At 37.1% G+C, this 26230-nt stretch overlaps 1 protein-coding gene across 7 annotated transcripts in view; it reads right to left on the bottom strand.

The window, feature by feature from the left end:
- RIMS1 (regulating synaptic membrane exocytosis 1) overlaps positions 1 to 26230 on the bottom strand; it is a 491301-nt gene that overhangs the window by 290941 nt on the left and 174130 nt on the right. For 5 of the 7 annotated variants that reach the window (XM_025382126.1, XM_025382128.1, XM_025382129.1 and 2 more), the window contains exon 5: positions 7675 to 7683. The exons of the other annotated variants lie outside the window; for them this stretch is intronic. In XM_025382126.1, coding sequence (XP_025237911.1) covers positions 7675 to 7683 — 9 coding nt within the window. The remainder of the gene's footprint in view (positions 1 to 7674; positions 7684 to 26230) is intronic. 7 annotated transcript variants of the gene reach the window in all.

The raw sequence follows: 26230 nt of genomic DNA, 5'->3' as shown, positions 1-26230 counted from the left end.
AGGAAGGAAGGGAGGGAGGGAGGGGGGGAGGGAGGAGGGAGGGAGGGAGGCAGGGAGGCAGGGAGGTATGGAGGGAGGGAATTCCTCACTCCCACATCCTTAAAATCTACCTACTCCATAACCTGCACTACTCTATTAAATTGTTCTCTTAAAATACAACCTTAATGCCCTTTTCTCAATTCATATTCCCCTTACATTACTCTGATATCTCATGCTGTCAAGATGCTGTCCTCATAATAAAATATGCCTTTGGAAGCAAGATACTGGTAGTGAAACCATAAACAGCATATTTATTTTTTGTATCTGATGTTTTAATGCTTTAATCTATATCAAATTTGTGACAGTGTTCTATTATGAATAATAAATGGAAATACATATTTTATTATATGGTCTTACAGTAAATGTGGGACTGCAAATGTAAAAGCTTTTTGTGAAATTTATTTGTACACTTCAATTTTAGAGTTAACAATATATTCTTATTGACTAGTGAGGTTGACAAAATATATAATCGCAAATCACAGATTTAAATTATCCATATGGAAAATGGAGAGTATTATAAAATACACAATACTATCAAAAGAAAAGCAGTGATACTGAAACTTTCTCCTAGGATATGATTTTTTTCATTGTTTTACTATATAATAATTGTTGCATTATTTTAATAATTGTACATTCAATTCAAGAAACTCTAAAATTTAATTTGTAAACAAGTTGTTTGGGTGACTAATAGTATATATTTTGAAAGAAACAAAGATGAATGCCTAAAAACCTAAATATCATTCTGTAAATGTCTCAAAAGCTAAATATCATGTGATCAATGCAAAATAAATAATTTAAACAAGCAATTATTGATGACATTTGCACAAATTAATAAGTATTTGTTGAACAAGTAAATGGTAATAGTGGAATGTAGAGAAATCTTTCTAATTAGCGCAGCAATTCACATTTTTCTGTTTTGAATTTTTTCTTCTCCCATTCCCAAAGAAATGAGAATCTAGCAGAAACTTCTACCTTTCTTCCTGGCTTTCTTTTATGAGGTCTAGGCAAATAGAACTGGATTTTTCCAGAGGAGGAAAGGATGGAAGCTATCATTTTAAAGTTTTAAAACTCCAAGTGGCAGGTTCTAAGAGCAGGTGAGGGCTTTCTCTGAGATAAAAGCAGGGCAGAGGCCAGGATAGTTTGCATGCAGTACTCCCAAATGGAGGATTGCTTTAGGATGTGTATACATTGGCGTAGGGGCATGGGTGCTGAAAACAATAAGCATGGCCTCTGTTTCCCTTGTCGCCCTTGGCACAGAAAACAGATCAGTACCATCCATCATGTGTTCCCTTCGTCAACCTTAGCACATGGGCACCACCAAGGCCTTATGGGGTTAGTGGCATGGATATTAAAGGCAGGAGAGTTGTTCTGAGAATGATGGACTGATTAAGAGCCTCCAAAAAACACGGGGTTGTCCAAGAGGGAGCCCTAATAATGTCTGAAATTCAATGTTTTTCTAGTCTAGTAGGTTGGAGGCTTGTTTATACACATTTTGACATCACACTATACTGTTGAACATAAATTCACAGTTCTTGACTTCAATGAATAATCTATTTAGAAAGTAAGTTATACATAAATATAAATTAGCAGTTTATGACAGCATGTACCAGGGTCAAAGAAGGACAGTAAGTCATATAGTTGTACAGTTAAAAAACTCTTTCTTGTCCCGACAACACAACTGTCCTCCTTTTAGTGAAACTGCCTTTTTGATTTCACTCCATAATAGAGGAGCTGTAAAATTTCACAAAATTTCAAGGGTCACTATTGTTTTTTTTTTAATGATGTTTGCAAATAGTGGCTTCTTGTGTCAGAGTTGAGTAAAAAATAATAAACAGCACAGTCTTTTTGACCAAAATGTTAAATAATGGGGTTTTCTGCTACAAAACAGTTGGAAGAGGGATGGTTGTGGTGTCTTGGATTGGTCTCTTGGAATGCCCTTCAAAACAAGATCACAAGCTAACTCCTCAAAGTTCCACCATCAGGCCAAGCACAGTGGCACATGCCAGTAATTCCAGCACTTTGAGAGGCCAAGATGGGAGAATCACTTGAGCCTAGGAATTTGAGAAATGCTTGGACAACAAAGCTAGACCCAATCTCTATAAAAAAATTTAAAAATATATTAGCCAGGCATGGTGGTGCATGTCTGCAGACCCAGCTACTCAGGAGGCTGACGTGGGAGGATTGTTTGAGCCTCAGAGGTCAAGGCTACAGTGAGCCATGATCATGCCACTGCACTCCAGCCTGGGTGACAGGGTGAGATCCTGTCGAATACAAAAAACATAACAAAACAAAAATAACAAAGCTGCTCAATCAGAAAGCTGCAGAAATCAGAAAGCCACTGTCCAAATGGCTGGTGCTACTGTCCTACCACCTCTGCTAAGGTATTCTGATCTAGAAGCCACCACCAGAGCCACATCAGGAGATCCCAGGAAAATCATGCCCAGTATGTTGTTTCGGCTCTGCATCTAATTCAGTTTCCATTCAAATCTCATGCAAGCACATTCGACTGATGGAACCTAAATTACATCAGGGATTCTAGCTGCAGGAGAGTCTATGTAATTCAGTTTTCAGATTTCTACTTTTTTCATAAGACTTCCTGAAATGATTTTGAAATATATATTGTGAGGGTCAGTCTTCCACTTCAGCTACAAACCTCTAATCTATGTCAAATTGCTTAATTCCTTCCACTGTACCATGGGTGAACAATACCTAAGATCTCCCTTTCCCATTCATTTTCCATTTTATCTCTCTCCCCTCCCTCTCCTTCCCTCCTTTCCTTCTGCTCCCCTAACCTCTCCTTCCCTCTCTTCATTTCTCTCCTCTTCCTCCCTCTCTTTTTCTTCATCATACACTAAGCACACATTACTATGGAAAGCATTTCACCACCACCAGGAAATTTTAAAAAAATAGATTCAGTTCCCCAAGCAAATTACTTATATGAGGGGTCTTCAAAAAGTTCACAGAAAATGAGTATTACTAAAAAGCTATGCATAGATTCCAAAAGTTTCTTGCACCAAAATGAACTTATACTAACTTGTTATAACATGTCTGAAAAGTATCTATTAACAGTTTGAGGCACTAAGAAGGATAAAACATAAGTTTGAAAAGAGCTCCTATGAGAGCAACACGAATTCCTCTAAAATTGAAGCAAGAACAAACATGAAATTTCAAGTGACCAGGCACGGTGGCTCACGTCTGTAATCCCAGCACTTTGGGAGCCAAGGCAGGTGGATTACCCAAGGTCAGGAGTTCGAGACCAGCCTGGAGCCTGGCCAACATGGTTAAACCCCATCCCTACTAAAAATTACAAAAAATCAGCCAGGTATGGTGGCAGGTGCCTGTAGTCCCAGCTACTCGGAAGGCTGAGGCACGAGAATCACTTGAACCTGGGAGGCAAAGGTTGTAGTGAGCCAAGATAGTGCCATTGTACTCCAGCCTGGGGGACAAGAGTGAGGCTCCATCTCAAAAAAATAAAACAAAACAAAACAAAATAAAATAAAATAAATAAAAATTAATTCAAGTGAAGTTTGGGCAGAAGAATGGTGAAATCACTGATGCTTTATGAAAAATTTATGGGACAATGTTCCAAATAAATCATCAGTTTACAAATGGATAACTCATTTTTAGAAGGAATGAGATGATGCTGAAGATGAAGCCTGCAGTAGCAGACCACATACATCAATTTGTGAGGAAAAAAATCATTTTGTTCATACCCTAATTGAAGGGTACTGACAATTAACAGCAGAAATAGTAGCCAGCACCATAGACATCTCAATTGGTTCAGCTTACACATTTTTGACTGGAAAATTAAAGTTGACCAAACTTTCCATTTGATGGGTGCCAAAACCATTGCACCCAGATCAGCTGCAGAGAAGAGCAGAGCTTTCAATGGAAATTTTAAAATAGGATAAATATGCTAAAGCATTTATTTGAAGAATTCTAACAGTAGATGAAACATGGCTTTACCAGTATGATCCTGAAAACAAAACACAATCAAAAGAATGGCCTTCAAGAGGTGGAAGTGGTCCAGTCAAAGTAAAAGCAGACCAGTCAAAAGCAAATGTCATGGCAACAGTTTCTTGGGATGCTCAAGCCATTTTGCTTGCTCACTTTCTGGGGGACCAAGGAATGATGACATCTGCTTATTATGACAGTGTTTTGATAAAGTTAGCCAATCTTTAGTAGAAAAAGTCCCAGGGAAGTGCCATCTGAGAGTCCTTCTCCACCATGACAATGTTCTTGCTCATTTCTCTCATCAAACAAGGGCAATTCTGCCAGAGTTTTGATAGGCAATCATTAGGCATCTACCTTACAGTCCTAAATTGAATTCTTCTAATTTCCTTTTGTTTCCTAATCTTAAAATGTCTGTGAAGGGCACTCATTTTTCTTCAGTTAATGTTGTAAAAAAGGCTGTATTGGCATGGTAAAATCCCCAGGACTCTCAGTTCTTTAGGGATAAACTAAATGGCTAGTATCAAGGGTTATAAAAGTGTCTTGAACTTCATAGATCTTATGTTGAGAAATAAAGTTTGCAATTTTTAAATTTTTAATCCCTTTTTTTCCTACAAACTTTGTGGATATATGTACGCGTGTCTGTCTAGTTCATTTCATCTGGTTAAAAAGCTGCAGGGACAGTAAATCAATGTAAAACTTGGACTGAGATACAAGGTACATATACAATCTAACAAACAAAAAACCTCCTTCTTTCCGTAGTGATTTGATGAACAGCACAAATCTATCCCATGTGAATGAAGGCCTTCATTATTCTTAGCTCGGATTATTTCATTAGCTTTCTAACTAGGCTTCCTGCCGATGGATTCCGTCATTCTAGTGCATCTTTCATACTGCCTGAATGATCTTCCTAATAAATGGAACCAATCATGTCAATCTACTGATTAAATATCATCTCTGAGGTAGTTCAATTTCTCATCCTGTGGTACAAGGTCCCCACTTTCTTATCTATTAGAATCTCTCACATACGTTTTCTCATACATCTTACACTACAATAAAATTAAACTTTCTAGCTATTTGTCAAACACAGTAGAATCTTCCAAACATCAATTCAACAAACATACATTGAGGTCTGTTGAACAACCTACACTCCTTAAGGCTCTGGGAGTACAAAGAAAGTAGCATAAGAAGGTTTTGAGTTTCAATTATTTTATTACCTGATATTCTTATTATAAATACAAGTTGTTTACAGGTGTCAGGCATATGCATAGTATCCTGCAAAAGGAAGTGACTGCAATTGCAAACATATGTAACTCAGATGAAATCGCTTTTACAGCAGTGTATTTTTCCTTCAGCTTTGAACTTCCTTTCATAGCTTGAACCCTTACCAAGTATCATCAAAACTTATCAATACTTTACTAATATAAATTTACTTAGGTGAATTTTTCACTTAACACCAGCTGTAAGGATATAATACGCTATCCTAGATATGAGCATACAGGCTCTCTTTTGGAAGAACTATGTATTATTCTACCATTTGCCTTTGTTGTCTGCTTCAACTCTTTTTGTGAATCACTGCTGAAATTTAAGAAATCTAGTTGTACAAGCTTAAAACCATGGTTTTCTTCTTTGCCAGGACTTGGGGTTCATCACTATGACATCGTTTAAACACTTTTCTTAGAGTGAGACAAGATAAAGGAAGGATTCCAAAACCCAGTGTAAAATGAAAATATTTGGGAAAATACAGACACAGGAGAAGAAACTCTGAAGATTAGAGGGTACAATTTCCTCATTTTATAAATGGGAACATTTAGGGACATGCTTTATGTGCCTTACATAAGGCTAGTAAAATGGTTGGTGATAATTAGGTCCTCTATTTCAAACTTTCCACTACACCATTCTATTGTCAGAATGCTAATTTTAATTATGGCTAAAGGAATGGAAAGTTATTGCTTTGTAAGAGGGGTTTCCTTGGTATCCTCAAACTTAATATGCATCAGAATTATCTAAAGGGTTTGTTAAAATGCAAATTTTTGGACGAACCTACAGAGCTTCTGATTCAGTAGGTTTGGGATAAATTCCAGGAAGAAGCTTTTTTAGTAGTTCTGGTGCAAATTATCCAGAGACCATCATGTGGCGGAGACTGCAAACATTAAGAATAAACTTGAAGATGAAGGCAATTTTTTCACAGATCTGTCATTTCACATCATAAAAATAATCATCCCAATGAAATTTTAAGCATAAATGCAAAATCTGGGGCTCTACCCCTCTGGAAATATGCTGAATAATTTAATATTATGGTATATACACATATTTAACCTGATAATCATCATTGTTTAAAACTTACAATTTTATGACTCAAAGAAATGTGCACATTTGTGAGTTTTAAAAAGCATCATAGTGTTTTGTACACAGGCTTAAACATAGGTTGCTTCAGAGGCAATATTCTAAATATCTCAGTAATTCAGAAATTTACCCCAGATGTTATTGAGTAATTTTTGAAAATTACTACAGTTCAACAAATTATCAGTTTGTATCTTAAAAACACGTTTGGTCTTTAGTTTAAAATGAATACACTTTTTTCTTATTGCAAATATCCAGCAGATGGCACTAAAGCTTTTTATTTTTGCATTCAATTCTGTCACAGTTACTTAAATTACTTTTTAAAACATCTTATGTGTTAAAAAAAATTAGTACAATCAGCAGGAGATTTGAGTTACTAGGAAAATGTGTTTTCAGAGGTGGCTGAAAAAGAACAAAAGAAAAATTTATAAAATGTTGCAACTTCTGCTCTTTTGTGGAGGACTATCATTCTACATAACCTTTTAAAATATTATATATTAAGGGTTTTTGTATATTTTTATATTGTTGGTAGTTTTTATGGTCCTCCATTTAGCATTGTTAAAAATGAAGTTCATCCAATCAGCATCCCACAGTGTTCTGAAAGCACTGAGAGATGACACTTACGAAAAATAAGAGCATAACTGATGATTAGCTATTTGTGTTGTATAGTCTATTACTTCAGTCAAGCATTTATTTTTAATTCCATTTTCAATTTACCATAGGAGGCCACTCCTGAGTAAGCATTAAATGAAGACATCTGAGGACATGGAAGCCCACTAGCATAGATTTAAGTTTTCTGCTGCACTCCATCTCCCAATAAATACTTTCACTGTGTTCCTGAATGCTGTGAGGTACTGCATGTGTAGAAGGTTCATATGTTAGGTCCTAGAAATACTGTTTCTAGATATTGTGGAACAATATTACTGCTTTCTAATATTAGAGATATATCAGAGGTCTGAAACTGAAAACCTGGTTCAAGAAAGGGTCATTTTAATATTTTGGCAAACAAGTTATTTCATTCACAGTACAACTGAAGAGAAGAAAATCAAGTAAAATAATGAGAAATCATAAAGTAGGATATGAATTAGGAATATAATTTTTAAAAGGAATGAAGGTAAGTTTTAAGGAAATAATCTTAATAGGTAATATTGGGATCATCTATATAACAGATATGTAATCAACTGATATTAAATAGGTCTAATCATACTCCATGCAAACGTTTCCAGAATGTGTCACGTGATCATGCCAACCTACCTAATGCATAAAGAGCAAACACCATGTGTTGGCAATTTAGAAGACAGTGATGTCTACACATATGAGCAAGCCAAAGTGTTAGGTAACCAATTCATGCTTGCATCTTCTGCAATGCACAACCCACTGTAAACACTGCCTTTGCTGTATTGTCAACTATCTTCACCAGAATTGCTTTGTTATGTTACTATAAGGAGGGAAAAAAACCAACCCACTGACATTATACAACGGGACACTTTTTGGAAGGAATTAAATATAATAGTTCAGACATAAGTGTGAGCCTGGCATGGTCAGGATCAAATCTAGTTCTATTTCCTAGCTTCATGACCATGAAGAAGTTATTTAAACTCTGTTCCTCAGTCTCCTCATTTGTGAACTGGTGATAATAATAGCAACTTTGTAAGATTGTTGAGAGGGTTAATTGAGATAATCAATGTAAAGTGCTTAGCACCGTGTCTAGCCTATGGTAAAAGCTCAATAAATATTAGCTATTATTATTATACGTAGACATAGATAATACATGAGGGAAACAGAGTACTTTGCTTTTAAGTTTCTGAGTACACTTAGCTGATAACTTTGGGAGGCAGTGATGACTGGCAGGATTTCCTGGCAGATGGGGATTAGTATGAGTGGCTTGGATGATCTATCAATAGACCACTAGTGAGGGGAAAAAAGGTCATCTTGTAAGATGGAAGTCAGAGTGAAAAATGAACCCACAAGTAAAATCCGTTTTGTGGAAACTCCAGAAAATACAACCACTAGTGGAACATGTGTAATTTTGTCTGAAATTTTTTTTGGCATTTTTATGGTCATTGCTGATTCACAACAAACAAACAAACAAACAAACAAACAAAAAGAAAGGAGATTCTAAAAATCTGATATTTATAGAAAGAATATTATCATTAGTATTATCACTGCACTGATAAATGTAAATTGCCTGAATCACAAATATTTCCAATGCTCTGAAATACTTGGTGAATGAATGATATACAGAAAAATTTTAATGTGAAAGACTTGTTTTCCTTTTCATGTTTAATGTCTGATAAATTTACAAACATCGAATGTATCCTTCTTATTAGTGAGTTAACCACATTTTGTTGCCTTTTCTTCTTTTAGATGATAAACTATGTTCAGGCATGTGTTAGTTAAGAGAAAGGGGCTTTCAATGTTACTTTGACAAAGTATTACCTTACATTTTTAATATTTGATCAGAATAATTCCTTTAAAACCTCAATGGTCCTATAAAGCTCTTCAAGCTGCTTTGTTTCTCAGAAATCACAGAGCCACAAGGGAATAAATGAGAAGTGCAATGTCCCCTAATTTCCAGAACATCTAATGACTTCATCTCCCTGGACAAATTCTTCTGTTGGTAAAGTTTGTGCTCACCCATCTGGTTACCAGGGTCTCTATGTGGCCACCTGTGACATTTCTCTCTTGTCTGTTCAGAGGTTCTGAACACCCACTTATCCCTAGTGAGGGGATAACGAAGATATACTGCTCCTACTCTGAGTGTAGAAGGAAAGTGTATTACTTGCGTCTTGACCCCAAGAAGTGAATGCACAAGCATATTTCTTGGTTTTAGATTTAATCTCCGTGTGTGCCAATACTTGAGAAAAAAGCAGAGCCCAGTGGTTCTAGGGCCAAATTTCCTGGGTTCAAAACTTTCCTGGGCTCTCCCTCTTATTAGCTTCTGACCTGGCAAGTTATTTAACATGCAAAGACTCCACCTCTTCCTCTGTAAAATGAGTATAATAATGCCCACCTACTGTGGGGTTGTTGTGAGGATTAAAATGGCTAATATGTATGTGCAAAGTACTTAGGGAGGTGGAGACAATAGTAAGTACTCAGTAAAATATTAGCTATTTTATAATGTATAGAGAAAAGAGTGAACAAAAATCAGATAAAACTTCTATTATGGTCCTGTGAAGTGTAACATTACTCAATGGATTGAAATACATAAATAGGATCTAGAATTATGACATAAAATATATAGATTGAGTCCAGATTCTTGAAAGCAGTGCCATCAAATATTCTATTTCTAAAGCTTAAGTTGAATAGCTTGGTAATAAAAAGTTTATTCCAAAAAGACTTGCTCTTTTTCACTTTTAAAAGCAGAGGAATACAAGCTTCCTGAATTTTACTTGCACAGTGTACTGAATTAGCCAACCATCATTAGGTACAGTATTTTCTAATGCATTCTGGAGTGCATTTCAAGGTAAGTGACAAGATGTAATTTTCTTCCCATTACATTTGCTAATGATGACATCTGTTTTCATCATTTAATTAAAATACATTGTTAATATGCATATAAAACCTAACTATCATCTAAATAATATAACAGGTGTTGTAAATAACTTAAGTTCTTTTATATCTATGAAAGAGAGATCATAAAACAAATAATTCAAATATTACTGCTAATGTAGAATATAAAATTCCAGAGAATATCAGAAGAATTTTTAATTTATACAAATACAGATGTATTCTATATCTGTTTCATGTAACCCAGAACCCCTACCATTGTTTAATCAACTCCAGACAACTTCTTCTACCCTCACCAACCACTGCTTGGTAATAATCAAGTCTATTTTTAAAACTTACCATTTTATGGTATGGTATATTTAGATACTAAAAAAAACCGTATCATAATGCTTTCACTAATCACAGTGCACACAAAGCTAGGAGCAGTTATTTTACCTTTCCTAATATTGCACCATCTATGAAAAACTGTGAATAATATCAAGGTACTTTGAATTTGAACCACATTTAATTCAATAGACTGTCAGAACCCTGGACAGAAAATCTTGCAGTTTTTGTCACTGTCATGATACAATCAAATCACAATCTAATTCCAAGTCAACAGTTCTATTGATTTTGTAGCAATCGGTCAAAATGAAAACACTTTGCTATACTTCACTTATGAGCAACACCCTATTTTATATATTTTTGGTCATTTCTTTTGAGTATTTGAGTAATCCCCTCTGATGAATCATCTTAACCTTAAAATCTGGGTTTCATGCTTTCTTATCCAATTCACTAACCCCTGCATCAGGTCCCTTATAACAGGCAACTGGTAAATATTTAGAGTTCAATTGAACTGAAAGCTATTCAGTGCAGTAGCCCAGGAAAGAAACCCTGTGATTCTAAGGAGAAATCTACTTGTCCCTTGACTCTTTAAGTTGTACTGCCCTTTGCCCTTCTTACGGTTAAACTTAGCATACTGAAAATATTGTAGCTATTTAAATTGAAATTCATATTGTATCATCATCTGAGGACTTCGAATGCTAAGTAACATTTTGTTACTACTGATTTCCCTGCTTTTTAAAGTTTAAGTAAGGCAGTTAGAAAAGGCTTCACCAAGAGGTGAAATCTGAGCAAAGAACTGAAGGAGGTGAGGGAGCACATTACGGAGATCGGGGCTTGGTAGAGGATGCAGCAAGTGTGAAAGGCCTGAAGTGGGAGCCCACCTAGTGAGGCTGAGGCAAAGCGAGTGGGCCCCTGTGGTGGGGAAGGACTGAGCAAGGGCAGAGGAGGAAGAGGGTACACACGTTATGTGAGCTTTCTTCACCGTCATAGGGATTTGGCTTTTACTCTGGGTGAATGGGAAGTCACTGGAAGAGTCTGAGTGGAGGAATCAGATAACTGGACTGACATTTTCATATGCTCCCTCTGGCTCTTATGTTTGTAATAGAAGACAGCAAGGAGGAAAACTGAGACTCCAGTCAGGAGGCCTGGCAATAATCCAGTTTACAAACAATAGAAGTCTGGACCATAGCTCTGATAGTGGAGGTGGGGAGTGCTCAGATACATCTTCCTTCTACCTTGCTTTAGTTCTCCCAGAGTCTGTGTAGGCAAGCATATTTTATGTTCATGACTGTTATGTATTTTGTTTTGTATTTTATTTTATTTTTGGGATGGAGTCGCACTATGTCGCCCAGGTTGGAGTGCAGTGGCATAATCTCGGCTCACTGCAACCTCTGCCTCCCGGGTTCCAGTGATTCCCCTGCCTCAGCCTCCCAAGTAGCTGGGATTACAGGCACCTGCCACCATGCCTGGCTAATTTCTGTATTTTTTTTTTTTTTTTTTTTTTAGTAAAGGCAGGATTTTACCATGTTGGCCAGGCTGGTCTTGAACTTCTGGCCCCAAGTGATCCTCCTGCCTCAGCCTCCCAAAGTGTTGGCATTACAGGAGTGAGCCACCGTGCCCAGCCCCTGTTTTGTTTTTAAAAACACGATTATCAGGTTGCATTTTTCTATTTTATTTTATTGATTGATTGAATTTTGAGACAGAGTCTCTGTCTGTTACGCAGGCTGGAGTGCAGTGACACAATCACAGCTCACTGTAGCCTCAATCGCTGGCTCAGGCAATCCTCCCATGTCAGCCTCCCAAGTAGCTGGGACTACAGGCATGCCCCACCATGCCTGGCTAATTTTTACATTTTTTGTAGGGACAGGGTCTCACTATGTTACCCAGGCTGGTCTCCAACTCCTGGGTTCAACTGATCCTCCTGCCTTGGCCTCCCAAAATGCTGAGATTACAGGCATGACCCACCTCACCCAGCTGCATTTTTCTATTTCATACTGTGCATGTTTTCTCAGCATCAAAGACAATTATTGCCAAATCACACCAAGTGAAGGGTGTTCAACTTTCCGAGCCTGAGTGACATCAAAGAAAACTGTGTCTCATAATTGGAAGAGGATGCAGAAGTACGATAATATATTATCTCATAGTCAGAAAATCCATGTTTACTTGACACTCTATTGGCATCATGAATGAAGTACCCACCTGACACCTACCCAGCATCTAAAACCTGGCAATCACTGTAACGTGAAGGTAGACCCTGCTTGATACATCAAACAGCTTTAAAGTTCCCAGAAATTTTAGTTATTTTATATGTGCTATTAACATTGTGTAGGGAATCTGAATACACAGTAATCTCACGTCTGGAAATCTTATGTAAGTCATGTTCCTTCAACCCTTTTTTTGTTTCTTCTTGCTTCAGTGCCAAGCCCCAGTGGTCATACCTTTTTAGTCCATGTACAAATCAAGGTAGAGGTTATATTAAATGGTTATTAGAATGCAGGCTCTATGAAGGAATAAAAATAGCTCCAACTCTTAAGGGCTTTTTAAATCATCTTTTTCTGTTTGTTTTGTAGTAGATTTCACCTTTTCTTAGGAAGTTACACAAATGTGAACTGTGATGTGATAAAGTTAACTTCCTCAAATATGTTAAATGTTTAGTATGTACAGTGCTTGGGTATGCATGTGTATCTGTGTGTATGTGTTTACAGATATATACACACATATAAATATATTTTAAAAAACTTTGTTAGATGATCCAGGATACAGCAGACCCTCAAAGTCTTCAATTTAATATGAGTTTTCATTGTGCATTGCTATAAATTTAGATATGGAAAATAGGCATGTATAATTGGTTCAGATGCTGAGAAAATACTCCTTTAAATAAAGGAGCATTGTTTTTGTTTGTTTGTGTTTGCTTTTGCTTCTCGTAAGTCTAGGAGAAAGCTTCTACCTAATGGAGCAAACAGGTAGTGAACTAAAGATAGTTGTGGTATAGTAACCTGTCTCAACTCCAGATATAGGCACTAGTCTCTGCATAGTAAGCTCTGGGCATGGCTGCTGCAGCCACCACCAGTTTAGTAAGGATAGGTATCCTTGCCAATATAACAAGAAACAATTTCACAGAAAAAGGGAACTTGCAAGGAAGATAATACATGAAGTACTAGGGAATAGAACTGGAAGGAAAGAGACGGAAATAAGGAGAGCTCAGATTAACTACAGGCAAAGAGTGAGGTAACATTTCATATTAATTACTTGCATCTAAAACCTGGTGTGTACAGTATGTCTCCTGCCTAAAAATAATTTAAACGGCCTGGCTAAGAGCACCGCTAATTTGTCACTGTGTGCATCCTGCTGCTCACCTTTCTATAGTATCGGTGTGAAAAGGCATTTTAAATCCTACTATAACCACATAATCCAAACATCACCAAATGATCAGATTGCAAGCTTCATTTAGAAATGCTCTCAAGTCTAAGGATACATGGATTATTATAGTTTTTAACAGATTGCTTTCAAAACCCAAAGATTTCTGGGTTTTGTTTTAGCTTTAAATACCATCATAGTAAACAAAAGCGTAGAGGCATGAGGCAAGGGGGGATTGTGTTATAAATTTTAGAAAATTTCACTATCATCTAAGGTGAAGCTATCCCCTTTCTTTGATTCCTGAGTTAATGAAAGCCCAGAAAAGTGTTTCATTGAATGTCCATGGTCAGCATCCTCTGAGTAAGGGCATTATTACCAGATACAAGCCAGGGTTGAAACAAAGGCTCTGCCAGTGATTTGCTGAGTGATCATGAATAAGTGAATTAGTCCATATAAACTTTATTTCCCTCATCTGTAAATTGAGGGTAGTAACTGTACCACTTAGGACTTTAGAGAATATTGGTGTAATATCTGACACAGCTTTAATGCTTAGTAGATCTCAGTTCTCTTTCACCACTTTCAACTTTCAGAGGAGTATGGTTTGCCCCTTATTCTGTTTCTACAGAAAATGGTAGGAGAGAGGAATGGAAAGTCCAATAAAGTAAGAAGACCTAAGTGTGAGTTGCAGTTTTGTCTCTTACATCCTGGACAACTTTGGACATAGCCCCTTAGCACTTCTGAGCTGGGATTCTTTCTCTCTCTTAAGAGTGATACATTCATAAATTCAACACATAATAATTGAGCATCTACTGCATACCAGGTGATATAAACATGAACAAAACTAAGTCCTTGTTCACAGAAAACTTGTATGTAACTAAGAGAGGCAACTGTTAAATCACAGTAACAAAAGAACATAGAGAAATAACAGGTAGCTTTAACAGCTAGGAAGACGAATAAAAGAGGGAAACATACAGACACGCCCCTGGCTAGGGGTAGGGCATGGCTACATAGACAGGATTGTCAGGGAAGCCTGAGTGAGGAGTGGGATCCTGAAGGATGAGAAGAAACATGCCTTCTGCCTGTGTAGGGAAGAGGATTCCAGGCAGATGGAGCAGCCAGTGCAAAGGCTGGACAGGAAAGAGCTTGGGTCAGGGTGAACAAGGCAGAGTGGAGTGGGGATTGGAGATAAGGTCAGTTACATGAAGTCAGGAATGCCTTGAGAACCATGGAGGGGATTTTTTATTTTCTTCTAAGTAGAATGGGAGGCCACTAAAGGATTTTTGTTGACAAATTTATATGATGAGATAGAGAATTGAAAGAATCCCTTTGTTTTTCCCAGGGAAACCAGACCATAAGCAAGGCAGTCCCGGAGAGAGGCAAGCCACATGGTTCTTTGAAAGAGTGCTTATGCTGGAGGTAGTAAGGAAAAGTCAAGCTGAGGATTTTTTTTAAGCCCTCACACCAATGTAAAATATTATTTTAGCACAGAAAATTATTTCCCAGGATAGCATCATCCCTGGAAGTCTCTGGAGTGCACTTCATTTGTAACTACTTACTAGCTCTGTAACACTAAGCAAATTACTCTACTTCCTTTAACCCTCAGTGTTATGGACTGAATATCTGTGTTCCCCCAGAATTCACATGTTAAAACCCTACCTCCTCTCAGTGTAGGGGTCATATTTGGAGGTGGGGCCTTTGGAAGGTAATTAGGTGGAGATGAGGCCATATGGGCGGGGCTCTCAAGGTGGGATGAGTGTCCATACAATACTTGGAAGAGAAACCAGAACCCTCTCCCTCTCTCCACCATGTGAGAGCACAGTGTGAAGGTGGCCATCTGCAAGCCAGAAGGATGGCCCTTGGCAGGGAACAAAATTGATGGGCACCTTTATCATGGACTTTAAGCCACTCAGCCGATGATAATTTGTAATGGAAGCCTAAGCTAATATACTGAGTTTCCTCGTCAGTAAAATGGGAATAATAATATTGTTTATTCCATAGTATTGTTGTGAGACCTCAATGAAATAAAATAAGTAAAGGACTTAGCACAGTGTCTGGATAAATAGCAGCCACAATTAATGTAACTAAAATATTCTCAAGTCATAATGATTAATACGGTTAAATTCATAGGAATAATAATTTTAAAAGTCTTCAAGCTTGCCAGTGAATATTTACAATAAATGTAGTTCACACATGAACAAACAGGTCACATACTTGTGTATTTACTCATAGAGAATTTTTGTGTTTCTTTTTTCCCCTAGCTGGATGAATATGTTAAACGTCTAGTCTAAAAGAACAGCCTTCATGGAAGAATTCTATAAAAACAATTCTTACTATTTAATTTAAAAAATCTTATTTAGAGCTGTAAGACAGATATAGACTTGTAATGTTTGAACTTTTGTGTTATTTAGAGACACATAGACGGGATTTCCAGTGAACTGATGAGGATTACAGGTGGGCTGGTGAACATTCTGTTTTCATCTTTCTAATCTTAGTTAAACAGAATGATAATCTTTTTTAACTTCATTAAGCGCGGATGCCAGGATTAAAGCCCTTTACATGATAGTCCATGTAGAAGTGAAAAATGAAGTTTACCATGACCAGAATATGATATAAAGTAACACCTCTTCCAAATGATTACTATAAGTTTCTTCTTAAGATGATTTCTGAATAATGGAATTTATCATTAGAAGGATAACTTCCCCTTTTCCTGTCAGAAAATACTGAAAGAGGCCGGGTACAGTGGCTCATGCTTGTGATCTCAGCAATTTGTGAGGTTGAGGCAGGAGGATTTCTTGAGCCCAGGAGTTTGAGACCAGCCTGGAAAAACCAGTAAGACCCTATCTCTACAATTTTTTTTTTTTTCAGTTAGTTAAGGTGTGGTGGTATATGGTCCTAGCTACTTGGGAGTCTGAGCTGGGAAGATTGCTTGAGCCCAGAAGTTCGAGGCTGCAGTGAGCTGTGATTGCACCACTGCACTCCATCCTGGGTGACAAAGCCAGACCCTGTCTCAAAACAAAAGAGTGAAGCCAGGCACAGTGGCTCCCATCTGTTTTCCCAGCTACCTGGGGGATGAGCAGGACTATCCCTTGAGCTCAAGAATTTGAGATCAACCTTGGTAATACTGTGAGACTTGATTTCTTAATTTTAGTTAAAAAGAAATAAAAAAGAAAATACCTAAAAGGATAACTACAATTGCACAGTTTCTATTAACTAATCCACAGATTTCATGTCTATGAATTCTGTGATGGATATTTGCTTATGTTAATTAAATCCGGAAATCAGCTTACACTCTTGGAAAGTACTTACTGTTTACAGCAGCAGCTATCTAAACTGCAGAAACAATACGCATACTTTAATTATCTTAGCTCAATAATCTTCAAGATACTGCCCTGCTAATGGACACAATGTTTCACTCTAATATAATATATTTTTTTCCCCTTTGGAGGCAGGATCTCACTCCCACACCCAGGCTGGAATGCAGTGGCACAATCACGGCTCACTGCAGCCTCGACTTCCCAGGCTCAGGTAATTCTCCCACCTCGGCCTCCTGAGTAGGTGGGACTACAGGTGTGGGCCACCATGTCCGGGTAATTTTTTGTATATTTTGCAGAGGTGGGGTTTTGTCATATTGCCCAGGCTGGTTATGAACTCCTGTACTCAAGTGATCCACCCACCTCAGACTCCCTAAGTGCTGGGATTACAGGCATGAGCCACTGTGCTTGACCTCTAATATGATTTTCAATAAGTCAAATCTAAATTTTAGTATTTCTGTTTTTGCCTAGATTTCAAACAAAATAAAAATATACCAAGAACACAAAAAATAACTATGAATACCATATAATACAATCCACTATGTAAATGAATGTTGCTTTGTGGGTATCTTATTTCATTTATTAGCATATCTAGTTAGAGTACTACCTCTCTTGAGGTAGTAAGGGGCAAATGGAGAGTGGGTCAGAGAATGTGCCCTACTCCCTTACCAGAAATATATGAGACTTAAGGGTTCCAGACCAATTTTGTGTTATGGACTCTTTTGGCAGTTTATGGATCCCTTCTCAGATTAATATTTTTAAGCATATATCAGAAAATACATAGAATAATAAAGGCAACCAATTATGTTTAAAATGCTATCAAAAAAATAAACAAAATTTTAATGTAAGCATACATACTGTCATTTTAAGTTCTTGGACACATTAAGGAGAATACTTTAAAAAATGTAATATAATAAACTGATGTGTACTTAAAGGGGCAAAGCAATGACCTCCCTATAGTGATATTCATAGCCTCATAGAGTTAACAAATGAGGAAACCATGGACCAGGGAAGTAATTACATAGAAAAAGGCAGAACTGAACAAAATCCAGGCCACTGACTCATCAGTGAGCAGAATACTTAGTTGTGTTTGACCAGAAAAGCCACTCCTTTTGAATAGTCATTTGACCTGGACACCAAAGGTAACATGCTTCCCTTTGTGAAATTTAATATGGCATTTTTCAATAGTGAGAAGCAATCAGATGCTCAGTGTTAAGTTTCATGTGAAAGAAAAATGGTGGAGATAGAAGTCTGATATCTATCAAGAGCGAAACCCATCATTTGACATGAGAAGTTTTTTATCTTTACTGAATTTTTGGCTCGCATTTTGAATTCATCTCAGTGGAAAATTCATGTTGTATTCAGTGTTTTTCTCTTTATTCTGCTAGCAGTGAGTCTCAGTTTTAACCTTCAAGTATTTGTTCTGATTTCGTTGAGATAAGTGTTTAGCTCTGGCAAGGATATGATTTGCATTTTATTTGTATGAAGAGCCAATACGGATTCACACAAGAGATGTTTAGAGTGACAAGAGCTAAGACACAAAGGATGAAATTTCCAGTTTAAATTTTGCAGGTGGTAAAAAACAAAAACAAAACCCCCTAAAAATGGCATGGATGACAAAAATATAAATGCTGCTCAAGAAAGGAGCACAGGTTTAAAGAGATACCGCTGAGTAACTCATGCCATTTGCTCCACCGCCAGGGCTCGAAATACCCTTCTGAAAGCCCCAAAAGGTATTTCTCTATTGATTTTGCTCTCTCAAAATTTGTAAAACAATAAATATTGTTTTATTTTTCTTGGAGAACCAGGGAATAACAAAAATATATGTTTGGCTTACATACTGGTCCGCATGAGGGCTCTATTTTGCTCACTGATATATACCAAGGAGATAGAACAATTCAGAAGTTCATTAAATATTTGTTGAATGAAATGTTGATGAGCTTTTTAAGCTGCAGGAATATAGTCCAAGAAATTTCCAGTAACTTATCTTATGGTTGAATCACCCAGAGTTAAGTTACTATAGAGGGGAGGTGTTGACATTGGTTTTCATTTTACTGGGCTGGGAGCTGCTTGAGGGCAGGAATCTTTTTTTGTTCATCTTTGTAACCCCCTTCACACCTTGCTTTGCATTGTGGTTTCCCAAGGTGCTCCTTAAGTGTTGAATGAATAATGAATCAATGTTGTTCTAGCCAGCAGTTTTCTTCCCCATCATACATATCTGCTTCCCTTACTGATAGTTGTTCCTGCTTGTTTCATTACCTAGACCCCCTGTGCCTTACCACCACATATTCAAATTCAAACCAATCTTCAAAGCTCCTTTCGGAGTTCACTTCCTTCTAGAGGTCTTCACTGATCCCACCTTCTTTGAATGACTATAGAATTTCAGTTTATGTACCATTCCTCCTGATGTTTTATGTGGCTCTGTCTTGTTTGCAAAATTCCTTTGTCTCCTGGAAGCCATATCTTGGATTGCCTTTGTATCCTTCACAATTATTTAAAAAACACACTGCAAATAGTGAATGCTCAATGAATATTAAAATATATGCATAATACAACAGAATTATTCTCTGAGACACTTCATGTAGAAAGAGATTTTAGGTGTAATTTAATCTAAATTTCCTTCTGATCCTCAAATCCCTTCAGCATCATCCTGACCCAGAGTTCTTCCAGACTCTGCCCACACCTTCAAGGGAGATAAGGGAATCACCTTGTGAGGCATGTAATTCCATATTTACAATAATTAGTATATTTTTTAGATTGAGCTTAACATGTCTGCCGTATCTCCATAATTGGCATTACCCTTTTGGCTTATTCTGAATAAACCTAACTCTTTTTCCACATGACATTAATCCAAATATTTGAAGACTACTATCTGCTATGTCCTTTCCTGAGTCTTCTTTTCCTCAGGCTAAGTCATTTACTATTTGGCACAATCTTTTAGCCCTTCACCACCCTAATAGTTTCCCCATGAAAATGCTTCAGATATCTATTCCATTATGAAAGTAGGACATCTCAAACTGGAATCAATTATTTAGGTGTAGTCTTTCTATTCCTTATTTTACATTCTATACTTCTATTTATAGGTCCATATCACATTAGATTTTTCTTGGTCATAATCACACAACTGATACCTATTTGAACTTAATGTCAACTAAAACTCCAATGTCAATTTTACACTTCCAAAAGCTAAATTGCTCTAATTGCATGGTTGTTTTATTTAGGCCAACATACAGGACCTTACTGTCTTACCTGTTGAATTTTATCTTGCTAGATCTAGCCCATACCTCCATAAGGACAAAATACTTTTAGACTGTGACTATCTTATCTAACTTACTGTTTCTCCAAGTTTTCTTTGTCTGTTTTTTAAAGATAAGGTCTCACTCTGTCACCCAGACTGGAGTGCAGTGGTACCTGTGATCAGGGCTCACTGCTGCCTGAACTCCCGGGCTCAAGTTATCCTCCCACCTCAATCTCCCAAGCAGCTGGGACTACAGGCATGAATGACTACACCCAGTCAATTTGTTAAATTTTTTTGGAGAGAAGGGGGTCTCACTATGTTGCCCAGGCTGATCTCGAACTTCTGGCCTCACGTGATTCTTCTGCCTCACCTCCCAAAGTGCTGTGATTACAGGCATGAGCCACTGTGCTGAGCCTATTTTTCCTAGATTTATATCTTATGAAATGTAATGTATATTCTGTTCTCATCACCATAGGCAAACTTTTCCTGAGGACATCTGTGTTCTAATAAAACTTATTTGTACCCATTGAAATTTAAATTTCATGTAATTTTCATGTTACAAAGTATTATTCTATTGATTTTCTTCAACCATTTAAAAATGTAGAAGTCATTCATACCTCACAGGCTATACAAAAACAGGTGGGAGGAGGGATTTGGCCCACAGGCCAAACTATGGTTTGCTGACTGCTAATCTAAAAGTGATGTGAATGTGAGGGCCTTTGTCAAAGCTCCTTGACATGCACAAAAACCTCCCTCCAGGTTATTCCTTCATAACGAGGGCTTAGCAATAAAATTGACCGAAGAAATTTTAAAATGTAAAGTTGAGGCTCTATCCCCCACAAAACTTTGTTCAGTGGTTCAGGAGAGTGGCTCGGGAATGTGTATTTTGAAAACACTCCCTGGACGTCGCTTTGGTACAGCACAGGTTTTAAAACCTGATTTTAAAGTTGTTGTTAAGAATAAGAAATTCAGGCCGGGTGCGGTGGCTCACGCCTGTAATCCCAGCACTTTGGGAGGCGGAGGTGGGTGGATCACCTGAGGTCGGGAGTTCGAGACCAGCCTGACCAACATGGAGAAACCCGGTGTCTACTAAAAATACAAAATTAGCCAGGCGTGGTGGCATGTGCCTGTAATCCCAGCTACTAGGGAGATTGAGGCAGGAAAATCGCTTGAACACGGGAGGCAGAGGTTGCTGTGAGCTGAGATCACACCATTGCACTCCAGCCTGGGCAACAAGAGTGAAACTCTGTCTAAAAAAAGGAATAAGAAATTCAAAATTCTGAATTTCTTTTGAAGAATATCTTTATTGTTTTTATGACTAAGTACTGAGAATATAATGGTGAGCAACACAGGCAACAGTACTTGCCCTAACAGACTTCATCATATAATGATATTTTGTTGAAATCATTTATTATAATGCCTTTCCTCTAGTTGACCATAAGCTCCTTTGGGCTAATATCACTGTATTATTCATAATCAGAAATCAATATGTGTTCATAAATGTAATAATATTTCATATGATTATATGAATAAAATGAAATATGAAATATGAATAAAAATAATTCATATTATTTTCCATTTTACATATTTTTAAATGACAGATTTCAAACTACCTCTTTTATAAAATGATCCAAGAATTAGCTGTGTGCTAATTTTTACACACTATCTTGCTCATCATTGTATTATTAGTTCCTAGAATCTTGCCTAGCATATAGAATATTTGTTATTCAAGTATGTTAATTAAATACATTAATATAAGAGAATAATATGCAAGGTATTAAAGGAAAAATTGGGAAGGTATGATAAGCAAAACAACTGTGTCAAATTAAAATTTCCGCTGAAACTATTGATAACATAATTTAAGTGTCATACATGTTTTCCTGGGAGCAACAATTCATATAGTTATTCTGAACACTGTATCTGCACCTCTACCTCATCCCAACACATACAAATAAATCAAATGAAGTTAAGCATGGACCAGAAAACAAAACCAAGAATGCTTGCATGGATAGGAGAGGTCTTGACTGCTGTAGTGATGATCTAAGATGAACTTTTCAATCTGAAGCCTCAATTTACTAGTAAAAAACAAAAATCATATAATTGGCCTATGCTCAAAGATACTGTAAGAACAAAAGAGAGAGCTTCATCTCTCAGGAGCATCAAGAATAAAGGTTTTGAGCAGCAACATGTAGATCACAGGGTGAGTAATATTAATGCAGGTACTCAGGAAACAAAGCATTGACTTCATATTCAAAAGAAATAGAAACAACTGCATCATTTTTGAAAATCCTGAGACATATATTTTTCATTTACCTTTGCCACAACACTAACTTGCAGAGCTAAAGCTTCCTGAAATAATTTCAATCTGATATTTATCACAAGCATTGCTGAATTTGCCCTTACAGGCTCAACAAACCACCGGAGACTTCTATTAGAGAAGCTGGACAGTGAGCTACAGTTTGTTAGCTCCCTGACTGTTCAGGGCCTTCAGCTACCTTTTCCTTTTGCACTGCCACAACAGAAGCGGCTGCTATTCTAATACTATAGCAGCGTTAACAGCAGCAAAGCACTTAGGTGCCACGAGTATCTCCTATGGCAGTAAAATCAGTAGCAGGGAAAATCAGGTCCAGCTTCCCATTTTTCCCCCAACTCAGTAAAGCACTAAAGTCATGCTTCCGCCATATGACAATATTACATTCACTTCCTTAGCTGTTACAACCATTGTTAGCCTCCACTGTATGTCCAGTGTACTTTAATTGTATTACTCCCAAACACCTCGCCATCTCCTATAGATTACTCCCTCTGTTTGTTATTTCTGGAGCTTTCGTCTTCCTCTGCTTGCTTCAGTTCAGTTCCTTTCAGCAGTCCCATCGGCTCATGGCACCTTATAAATTCTTATCAGGCATTGCCACTTCTTGTTCATCACTGATGATACTGTTGCAATTCTGGTCATCTCCCTTCAATCTTCTCATAGCTTTGAACTGTTTCTTTCTCATTTATTCCCCCTACTCCTCCACTTCTCCCAGTTTTATTGCTATCTGCTTTTTCTTCCTCACCTGTTTTCTGCCTTTGAGGACAACTGAGCCGACCTGCAATTAGTGTGTAAGAGTAAAGAACATATTTTATCTATAAGCACTTAAGCATGATTCCTTTTTGTGGACAAAAAAAAAAAAACGGTTTCAAATTGTTTTGCATAATAATTACCCATACCATGTAAGCTGAAAATCAATTTAAAAAAAAAAAAAAAAAAGCTACAAAGCTTGACAGAAAAAAATAATTGAGGCTGGTTTCATGGCAGGGGTTTGTGAGGCATAATATCACTGGATATTAGAACATTTTCTAGTATACTCGTTACCATGGACCAAAAAAATTGGTCCCCTGCCCTGTGGGATGTTTCTATCTTCTTCCACGCATGAAAAAGAAGAGGCACTGGCCCAGCAGTGACATCAGCCAAATCTTGTGATCAAAAGAGTGCTATCCTTTCATTTAAATCACCTTCTATTGTATGATTCCTGAACAGTTTGGGTCAAGCATGAACTTCTAATGATAAGGTGATTCTGGAAAAGTTATCCATCTTTCTAAGCTCTCAGTTATTCCATTTGTAAAATGGAAACATTGCACTCACATAATTTACGAGGAATATATAAATAGATTTTTTACAGTACCTGAGCCACATTAATGAAGAATATAACAGGCTCTGATTTTCTAATGTGTGTCATTGGAAAACAGTATAGTACTCAGTATGCTCCAGGCAATATATGTTAAGTGCCTTTTATTCATCAATTCTTATTTTGACAAATCTATACTGCAAATTTGCCATGTGCCAGGTGCTATTGCAGGCATTGGGGATATCATGTTGAGTAAGACAAAGATCCTGAACTCAAGGGGTATATGTTCTAGATGGGGAGAGAGCACATAAACAAATAAAGACATCACACAACAAATAATAGATCCTATGATCACTAAGTAAGAGGCTGAGGAGTAACTAGGCATGTGGGAGGGCAGTTTTAGATAAATTATCCTAAAAAGGCCTGACCCAGCCCCTCTATGAGCAAGTGAATTTGAATGGAGATGCAAATAAGGTGAGGCAACAGGTCATGCAAATATCTAAGGGAGAATATTCTAGGTAGAGGGAATAGCAAGTACAAAGGCACTGAGGGAGGAACAAGCTTGAAGTAACTAAGTAACAGCAGGAAAGTGAGTGAGGCAGCCTCAGCATGAGCAATGTAGGAGAAACTGAATACATGGCCAGGGGGCAGATGCTGTAGGGTCCTATTATCAATGACAAATTGCATACATTTTATGTTTAGTGGGATGAAACCTGACTGGAGTATTTTAATCAGGGGAGAAACATGATCTCACTGAAAGATGCACAGGATCACTCTGGCTGCTTCTAGGGGCAGGAGGAATCCATAGTCAAGAGTAGGGGGTAGAAAGAACAGATATGAATTGCTCTGGTGAAGAAGATGGGGTTCACCAGAGCAAATCATATCTGTAGTATGAAGTAGAGGATGGTCTAGGGTGATAGCAAGGGAGGTACTGAAAATGGCCAGATTCAGGTCTTATTTTGAAGGCGGAGCTCACAGAATTTACTAAGGTATCAGCTAGAAGGTATGAATGGAAGAGAAGTTTTAAGGGTGACTCCTAAGTTTTTGACTCCAGCAATTAGGTAAATTATGAAGATTAGAAAGTCAGGGGAGGAGTTTATTTGAGGGAGAAAATTCAAGAGTAGCATCTAGATTAAGTTAGGTTTGAGAAGCCTACTAGATATGTGAATGAAGATGTTGAATAAGCAGTTATTTATAAGTATCAGGCCCTCGGGAAAGTGGTTTGGGGTAAAGATACACATGTAAGTCTTGTTTAATGCTCATATTGTTCTAAGATGTAAGAACTATTATTATCTCAGTTTTACAGAAGAGAAAACAGGCTTGAAGAAACGAAATAATTTGCTTTTGAGCACAGGGAAGGGTTATAAAGAAAACAAAAGAGGAAAAGGATCCAGTTTCTTTATAAATAGGTGGACTAATATTTGCGTTGGCTGAGGAGATAAATCCAACTGCAGTCAGTAGCAAAAATCTGAAAATGTATGATGACAAAACAAACTTGGAAATTGACTGAGATCCAATAATAGCATTAATTATAATACTGAATGACCTCAAAAAGAAGATTCCAGCTCTTCAGTCAGTGAAATGCAAGGAAATATTTTATCAAGTCACATAATAGGTCCAATCTGCCAAGGATGTACCTGGAAAGCAACGAAGAAAACTGAAAACTCTAAATATTTTTATCTTGGCTAACTACATATTTAAAGGGAATATTGAAATCTGTAAATATGTGAGAAGATAATGAATCATTTACCAACTTGTGTGTATCTCAAACGCACTTAAATATCTCAAGAAAGGAGGTTGTCCACATACTTCATTTAATCTGAGTTCCTCCATGGTCTTCACCTGCATATATATAACTACCCCTGAGAAAAAGTTCAATTGAATTGAAAAGGCATGTGTTCCTGTACTTAATCTTGGAGTATTCCTAAAACAATATAAATTCAGTTGGAATATCCACATCCAACATTCCTTTTCTTTTTCGGATTCTCATTCTATTGTTTCTCTCTCAACATTATTTCTGATTCCTATTCTGCAAGCGATTATTATCAACTTCTATAAATATAGCATATCTGGTTAAAAGCATGATTTCTTGAGTCAGCTAGCCTGAATGTAAATCTCAGCTCCATCATTTACCATTATGCGGTCAAGGGCAAGTCACAGAACCTTTCTGTGCCTTATGGAAGCTTTCACCTGTAAAATGGACATGATAATAGAATATTCCTTATATGAGTATCAACCGAGATAAATAAAGACAAAACCTTTGGTAAAGTACCTGGCACTGAGTAAGAGATCAATAAAAGTTTAACATTATTATTGTCATTATTCTATTATTTCTATTATTTTTACATGTACTTAGAATTCCAAGTGTCCTTTGTCTCTTTTTCCCTAGGAGAGGAATAAACAACAAAAAGATAAAAATTATAAAAAGTAAAGTTAAAATTAATAATTTTAAAATTTTTAACATTTAAAAGGACAAAAGGTTTTTGACAAACCTTTTGCAATTTCTATTAGTAAAATTAGGCAGTGTTATTATTCTTTCATACATGTCT

This window comes from Theropithecus gelada, chromosome 4 (genome assembly GCF_003255815.1).
Source record: "Theropithecus gelada isolate Dixy chromosome 4, Tgel_1.0, whole genome shotgun sequence".
NCBI lineage: Eukaryota > Metazoa > Chordata > Mammalia > Primates > Cercopithecidae > Theropithecus > Theropithecus gelada.
This window is presented reverse-complemented; position numbering and strand designations above follow the sequence as displayed.